The 8,316-nt window shown below is 33.8% G+C and overlaps 1 protein-coding gene across 8 annotated transcripts in view; it reads right to left on the bottom strand.

Annotated features, from left to right (window-relative positions):
* Positions 1-605: 605 nt before the first annotated feature.
* Positions 606-8,316, bottom strand: part of Zasp52 (Z band alternatively spliced PDZ-motif protein 52) — a 195,600-nt gene continuing 187,889 nt past the window's right edge. For all 8 annotated transcript variants that reach the window (XM_069815456.1, XM_069815455.1, XM_069815454.1 and 5 more), the window contains 3 exons: positions 5,323-5,443; positions 4,770-4,885; positions 606-2,996 (listed from right to left, as the gene is read on the bottom strand). In XM_069815456.1, coding sequence (XP_069671557.1) covers positions 2,919-2,996; positions 4,770-4,885; positions 5,323-5,443 — 315 coding nt within the window. In that variant the 3' untranslated portion in view covers positions 606-2,918. The remainder of the gene's footprint in view (positions 2,997-4,769; positions 4,886-5,322; positions 5,444-8,316) is intronic.

Raw genomic sequence — 8,316 nt, 5'->3', positions numbered from 1 at the left:
TAAAACATAAAATTCTAGCTATTATCTGCTGAAAAAAAAATCCGTGGCTTGCGAAAACTAGGTACTGGTACTGGTATCTCTAGATATTACATTCCATGTACATCCTTCTCGGATAAACTGAATAGAAACAAAGTCAGTCCAATTACACAGATAGACGATATGCTTAAACCATATTTTTATCAGGAATCTTTAAAACGTTAATTTTCGCAAAAAAAACTTCCAAATCGATTTTTCCAGGATCACAATGTTTTCTCTTTATATTCCATACAATGAGACAGTAGAATATTTGGGAAGCATGTTAAGGATATGCAATGTGTAGGAATGTGCAATCAGTGTGAGAAACCCAAAGTACGACTGTAAAATTTTAATTGAACAGAAATGTCAATAACACCAGAATACTTTTAAGATTTTACAGACCTTTATTAAAGTAGGCCTAGTTGATTGATTGTGAACTGAAGGACTGATATGAATAGGTGACAAATTGTGCTCAAAGTGTTGGAATATCAGAAGGAATCAAGTCTCTAAATCTCAATCCCAAATAACCACTATGTACACTTTCCAGATGGAATGGGATTCCTTCACAGAGCAGAACCAAGGCGACCAGCTTGTTTGCAAACCTCCGTTTATTCATTTACATCAGGCATTACAATAAATACATAATAAAAGTGACACAACTTTCTTTTCATAATTTCTTCAATCACAATTTGATTTAACTGTATGCAGTCAGTGTATATTTCATTAATGAACAATAAAAGATAAAATATTCTCTTTGTATTTACAAATAAACTTTAATGTATACTCTAAGAGAAACACATTTTTCTTCATTTCATAATCAAATAAATTTAAGTACATTATGGTAACACTGTAATTGGTATGCAACGTAACATAACTAGGTTGGGCAAGCATTCAAGCGATGATCAAATTACAGAAAGACCATGGTAATAGTGTTCACAGCACTGGTACAGTGGAACTTGTTATGCTATTTCAAGTCTTGCTAGTGAAGTTATGGGTTTCATACATTTTTCTCTATTAACGTCTTTTATGGTAATTCTGTCTTCACAGTCTACCTTCTTATGTATTTGTTATCAATATATAGATGCATTAGCTTGCTTGTTATCATTAATGGGGTGAAAATAGTAGCACCAGTTTCTCTAAAAATCTTTTAATTTATAAAATGTTAAATTTTTTGCTTATTGTACACAACATTTTTAAATATTTTTCTTAAGAGACCTCAGAATTTCGTAAGCAATTTCAATGAAAAACACTTAATGATTTCTTAGTACTGGTATAATAATATGTCAGAACTATTTTCCAGCAGTTATCCTGCTATCCTATGTAAAAAGCTAGCGAAGACAAGTTTCACTGTAAGTATATAGAACTGACTTAATCCTTCGTTTACAACATTATAAATCAATTAAGCAACTGAAATAGATACAATGAGTTAGAACATCTATGAAACACATAACGAAGAGAAAACAATACATTCTGAATAATATGTTCTGATATCTTCGTTGTTAATATGGCAAAGAGGAGAAGCTTACAATACAAAACAAGTAGTAAGGCGGGATTATAAGAGCTAACAATCCATGTCTGTGGAAGTGGTTTGTGTGAAACATCGACAGGAATAAAATTCAACATCACGATACTGCAAACTAAGCTACCCCACGGGGAAAGAACTTACCTACAATAAGCATTGTTTGGCAACCTCAAGAATTCACGTTATTGGGAATATAACTTAACAATAGAACAAGGGAGAGAAAAACTCTAATAGGAACATATCCGATCATTCCAAATATGTAAGTTACCGGGTCGATTCTGGTTCATAACCGTAACTCAAAATGTCTAGTGTCTGCTTTAAAATATTCTTCTGATCCACTGTGGCTTGGTTTTAAGATTCGTGTTTTCACATTTTATTTCTGCGTTTTTCTCAATCCCTCTCGAGTGTACTGAAAAGTAACTAAGAATTACATCTGGATCTTACCAAGTTTCTTACTCTTACGCATAAATAAACTCTACAAATCTTTTTCATACAGTATGAAATGCGAAGTTATAGAGACAAACAAACAATATTATGATAAATAATTATATTATTTCTATAGCTTGGATAGATAACAATATATTCACATACAACATTATACTCAAAAGTCAAATTATGCCAGTAGCCATAGATGCTGATGTTTCTGTTAAAAGTTCAAAAAATATATATTTCACTGAACTTTCAGTTTGTGTATATCACAGGACATCTTATTTGTAGATAAGATAGTGTGAATAACTGTATGTGGTGTCACTACTGGCGACTTGTACTCCTAACAGTTATACTGTTCACTTCCTGAATTTAATAAAGGCACTGCTGATCACAAAAATTACTACAGAGATTTAATTCATAAATATTTAATTTTTGGTTTCTTAAACATCTGAGAGTCGTTAAATGGTACAGACTAAAAATTACACACTAGTAATATTAATACGTAGCATATAAGCCCATTCTTCTCTAAGGCACATATTGGTAAGGAAAAGAATATGGTACCGGTATACGGCATATTCATTATCTCAAAAAAGGTTACGTAATGCAAACTAAGACACATGAAGTAAATGTAAAAGAAATCCAATACTTGGCACTGCAAAGTAGAAATTTAATTCTAATATAATCCTATTCAAAGTGACTTAAATTAAAACCCTACTCAAGGGCTTTCCAACTTTAGGTATTTGGTCTTTATAAGCGTTCCAATTAATTAGCCTTTCTACCAATGAAACTAATAAATCTGTGTAGTTAGAAGCATATCACTGCATTCATACCTCAGTTCAACGATGGAAACAAAGAGAAGCCCATGTTACTTGTTAGACTCACTGCTGCAACATTTACTACAATCTTATTGCATCGACCATTGCGTTGCAGGTGAATTGCCGATAGAGAGTTCTTAACGAGCGTGGGCCTTGCAGAAAGGTCGTCCTCCCTTGGCATAGAAGCTCTGACCTTCCAAGTTCTTCTTGCAGTTCTGTGTATACAAATATTTGCAATTAAGAATCATACAGAAATGCGTTTATATTCGTGATAATCACGAAATGTTAGATATACAATTGAATTTTATTAACATTCTGGAATTAAGGTTATACAGTAATTAATAGTCTATAGATAAATGCAATAAGTTGTGAAATGGGATCCTAATACAGAAATATAAACATAATTGCGAATTAACACAACTGTGTAATTTTATAACGAATTTCAAATTCTGAATTCTTTAAAATTATTCCGGCTACTTGTTAACTATTGTTCACTTGCATTTGTTTGATTCAGACTATGCTCTTTCAACAAATAGCAATCATAATAAAGTAAAGGTGATGCTGGCCCAAATTCCGTTTCTAATGATTGTGAAGGTATTGTATTTTGTTACCATATGTTAAATTTGTAGATATTTTGAAAAGTCAATTGAAATCTGAAAATATAGACATTGTAGAAGCTTCAGTGCTTCTAAAACTGAAAAAACACAATGTATGCTAAAATTTTAACACCTTGTCTGCAAACTATATGGTTACCTGTCTAATGCAGAATCTGAGAAACGTTTTTCAAGGTACAATTTTATTGTAACAGACAGGCACTTTGGAATGTTGGAAAAAAATACTGAAACATGTGCAATGCTGCAGTTTCAGGATGACCTGGATGCTTATTAAGAATAAATGAGGTTTCATAATTATAATTGCAAGTAATATATAATACCGGTACGAGTACAAGAATTACGTTTAAAAATATAACATTTTCTTCCATATGAAATAAATAATATATAACGTAGGCCTACCTTGTTAACATGTTTAGACCTATTTTCGGTCATCTTCGGAACGAGTTCCGAAGATGACCGAAAATAGGTCGAAACATGTTAACAAGGTACGTTAAAAATTTAACACAAAAAAGTTCTTATCATACATATTCCGAAGTGATACAGTCTTAAAAGTTGTGTAAATAATATATTTTATCCATGGCCATAACAAAAGACATGCTGTTTACTAAATACTTTTGCGTTCGTAAAGTAGGCTTTTATTCAACATTACTTTATTCCACTAGTGAAATAAACTTTACCTCACAGTTCATTAATATTTTCCTAGTAGCCGGGACTGCACATATACCACTTTTCCATTCAACTATTGCTCAAGAAGTTAATATAATTTAAATTGTTAACTGCCTCCCATTAGGGGTAGCCCAGAAGGGCTCAGTATACTCTCCTTTATGAATTTCATACTAGATGTCATTACCTCTACTTCTTTATTACCATTTCTTATATCTCTTTCTCCTTTCTCTACCACTCACGTATTTACCACCACGTGTTGCTATAGCCAACTGAATAAGTTCAAACATGTTCTGGTACATAGCTCACATTTTATGGAACAATGCCAGGTACATAACTCAACTGCCATTTATCGTTATAATATTCACCTACTTCTCCTGGTGTTCGAAGTTAGCCCAGTTTATACGTTATAGGCATTGGCACATTGTTTTCATTTTCACCATTAACCCAATTTCTCATGTTTTGGCACTTAGACCATTATTTATTTCAATGCTACAAATGATAAAATTAATCTCCATAAATACCTGCCCCTGGTTATAAATAATAATTACCTTTGAAGAAACTGTTTTTTTTTTTTAATTTAATACAATCAAAAACAGGCGTTGCAATATAAGAATCTGTAAACATCTGTCATGCTGCGATTGCTAACAAAAAATAACGGCAAGTGACACAGGATGAGTGTGAATGCATACAGTACATGTTAGTACTTACAGTGCAGTTGAAGCACTGGCTGTGGTAGTTATTGCTAAGGGCCTCTACCCAGCGGTCTCCGGCCTCAATTGGGAAACCACAAGCAAAGCACTTGGTCGTGAACAGCTCGTTCCAATCTGAAAACAGTTCAATTTATCTGCAGTGATCTGCCACAAAACACAGCGACTTTTCCTGAAATTGAAACTTCATTTTTTTAGAAAATAACCCCAATATTTCAACTACTGTATCACTATATATATATATTTCTTTATTTTCTTTTATGTACAGGTATTAATTAAGTTCAATGTAAAATAAGGAACCTGAACCTGTTAACGAAGTTATACATATAACGAGTAGTTATTTCATGTGCCAATAATATTATATAGGTATAGTTTCAATTCACACCCATGTTGATTAGAACTTTTTCACTCAAAATAATCCCAGGAACACGCAAGTAAGCTATGGACATCCCGCTGTGGAACAATCTGTATTTTATGGTGTTGTAAAATTTCAATTTTTATGTAAAATATATTAAAGTAAAACCTAGAGAATTTATATAAGATGGTTTCCTTACCTGCCTCACAGTATGGCAGTCCATCTTCCAGGAAGAATGGATTGTTGCCAAACAACTTGCCACAGTAAGCACACAAGAAGCATTCTGGGTGGAAATGCTTGCCAATTGCATTCAAGCAATCCTGAAAAATACATCAATTTTTAAAATACGCAATATACATTTGATATACGAACACGTACTTCATTCTAAGCTATATTCATGTTGGCTAATCAAACAGCTGTTCAGCAGAGAATGTCACAAGAAGTGATTAAACACTGCTCTACGAATTTATTAGTACATACTCTTTCTCACTCACAGAGAAATGAAAACCATGTCCAAGTAAAGTAACAGGAAACAGAAATACACATTCATGAAACCGTAAAGGAAAAATATTAGTATTATACAGCAACATTTTAAGAAGTATTTTTTAAATGCTTCATCATGCATATACTTCTAAGTATAACCCAGATGTGTTTCAATATACTCCCCAAATCCTGTGACTTGGTATAAGAGTGAATAAAATATACAATATTCAACCACGGATCATAATTTCATCCTCACTACATTTTGTTTTCAATTACTTTGTGTATATGCAGGCTTATACTTTGAGAAATAGCTGTATAAACAAAGTGCCAAATTAAACGAGTCTTACTGTGACTACATTTCAGGAATCACCACTCACAAAATCAAAGTCAGCAAAGAAACGGGAGTTCGAAATACAGAATGAATGTAGATAAATGACTCAATTTATCAAAATCATTTGTGGCTTGTTTCTATTCTGCAGAATTAATTAACAGAAGAAATGCGCACGCACCTTGCTGTATTCATTTAGAGTTTTGTCCTCTTTGCACACAGGTACTCTATTCTGCAGAATACCATCCAATTTAATTAACAGAATAAGGTCAAATTTATACTACCAGAGAACCATGAGGAAGAAAAGTATCTTTACCGATACAGATGACCACAATTTAATTTGCTTATGCTTGGCTCTATTTATGTTTGTGGAATAAACTGACTATTAAACGCGTTCATATACTCCCCCTTGGTCAATATACTACGGCTTTCCAAGCTGATATTAGCTTGCACTCAGGAAAACCTAAAATCATCATGTCAAGGCAAGAAAAATCTGTATTTTCTCTGATAGCCAAGTGCGCACAGAGTCGACTACAGGCTGGTTGAAGAATGCAGAACTACCCTAAAACCTTATCCAGAAGTGAAGTACAACTCATTTGCTCCCAGAACACAGTGGAGTTACAGCAATGAACAAGCCGACCTAGTGGCCAAGCATGGAACTTTCATCCAGGGGCGTATTTTGCGGGCTACCGGGGCTACTGGCGGTAGCCCAAGGAAATTACAAAAGAAAAAGTTTATAATATAACATAATGTAATAATTTTGTATTATTAGTTTTACCATAGTAATTAAAATTAAAGTAATTGTTAGATATATTTTGTGTAATAATAGGGTCAGCGGTAGCCCAAACCCTTTAACCAGTATACGGCTCTGCTTTCATCCAATACTATGGCCTGGAACTCTGTGTTGTTTAATCAAACACCTGATGCAGCCTGGAGCTCTAAATCCGCCAAGAGACAGGCTAAACTCCTTATTGGACAACCAAAACCTGACTCGACTAAACAACTTCTGGCTTTGGAAAGGAGAATTTTAAAATGGGTAACCAAACTTTTGACTGGACAATGCCATGTGAATAAGCACCTACATATACTGAGCTTTAGTGATGACCCAACTTTTAGGAAATGTAATCGAATTATTGCTTTTACTTTGATTCTGATGATGAATTATAGAATATAGACTAAAAGTGGAATATTAAAACATACCGGTACATGAAAAGACTGTCTAAGCTAGGAAGTCATAGCTTTAAGGGCATAAGTATACCTTTCGCTATTATAAATTTAGTAAAATTCAACATTTAATTTCTACATATCCTGAACTAATTTTTGCTGGAATTTTGTATAATTATTATATACACTTCTAGATTAATGAATAACTTTTAGAATCCAAAAAAACTTTCGCTATACTGGAGAATTAGCACGGTCACTTTGAACCGTGCCGTTACGTTTAGCACCAAATTTAAGTAAATACACAATGTCACCAACATAAGAACATGACGTTGGTGTGTGGCGTTGTTGGCGGGAGAAATTTTTTCTCTCTCTGTCTACCTCCTTCGTTCTGAACATTATTGAGAGATAGCACCACTGTTAGCGACAATGTGTATTTGCGTAAATATTGCGAGTAAATTATGACGAGTGCCTTAGATGAGAGGCTCGGGACAGAAACAGTTTTGCTGTAGCGCATGCGCGGACCTCTCATGCACTGGGAGCGTGATCCTTACTTGAATTTATTTTTGCGTGTACTTGCAGATTAAATGATTGAGATTCCTTCTTGCTCCGGTTACAGGCCTTGCATTTACGAAGGTTATGTTATGTTAGGTTAGCTTAGCTTAGATTAGCTTAGCTTAGGTTAGGTTAGCTGAGGTTAGGTTAAATTAGCTTTGGTTAGGTTAGATTAGTTTTGGTTAGGTTAGCTTAGCTTTGGTTAGGTTAGGTTAGCTTTGGTTAGGTTAGCTTAGGTTAGGTTAGCTTAGCTTTGGTTAGGTTAGATTAGTTTTGGTTAGGTTAGCTTAGCTTTGGTTAGGTTAGGTTAGGTTTGGTTAGGTTAGGTTAGCTTTGGTTAGGTTAGGTTAGCTTTGGTTAGGTTAGGTTAGGTTAGCTTGATTTGGTTCGTCCATGTAGTAGTTAAAATTATATAATATGGCAGTTTTTGATTCGTAATATTGTTAAAAAATAATAGGCCTATAATGAAAGCGGTGAATAATTTCATGGTCCTTAAATTTTTTTTTCGTAAAAGGCTAGGTATTTTTCTATAGGCCAGAAATAAAACAGCAACGCCGTCATAATTACGTACTTCACGCTTTGGCGAACATTAACCGGAAATTTACTTTCCGTCATTTTAATTGTATTCCGTGAAACACATCTTTTTGCCTGTTAATTTCCTTGTGA

The sequence above is a fragment of the Periplaneta americana genome, chromosome 16, assembly GCF_040183065.1.
Source record: "Periplaneta americana isolate PAMFEO1 chromosome 16, P.americana_PAMFEO1_priV1, whole genome shotgun sequence".
In the NCBI taxonomy this organism is placed as follows: domain Eukaryota; kingdom Metazoa; phylum Arthropoda; class Insecta; order Blattodea; family Blattidae; genus Periplaneta; species Periplaneta americana.
The sequence above is the reverse complement of the archived record's forward strand: the minus strand, read 5'-3'. Positions and strand labels throughout refer to the sequence as shown.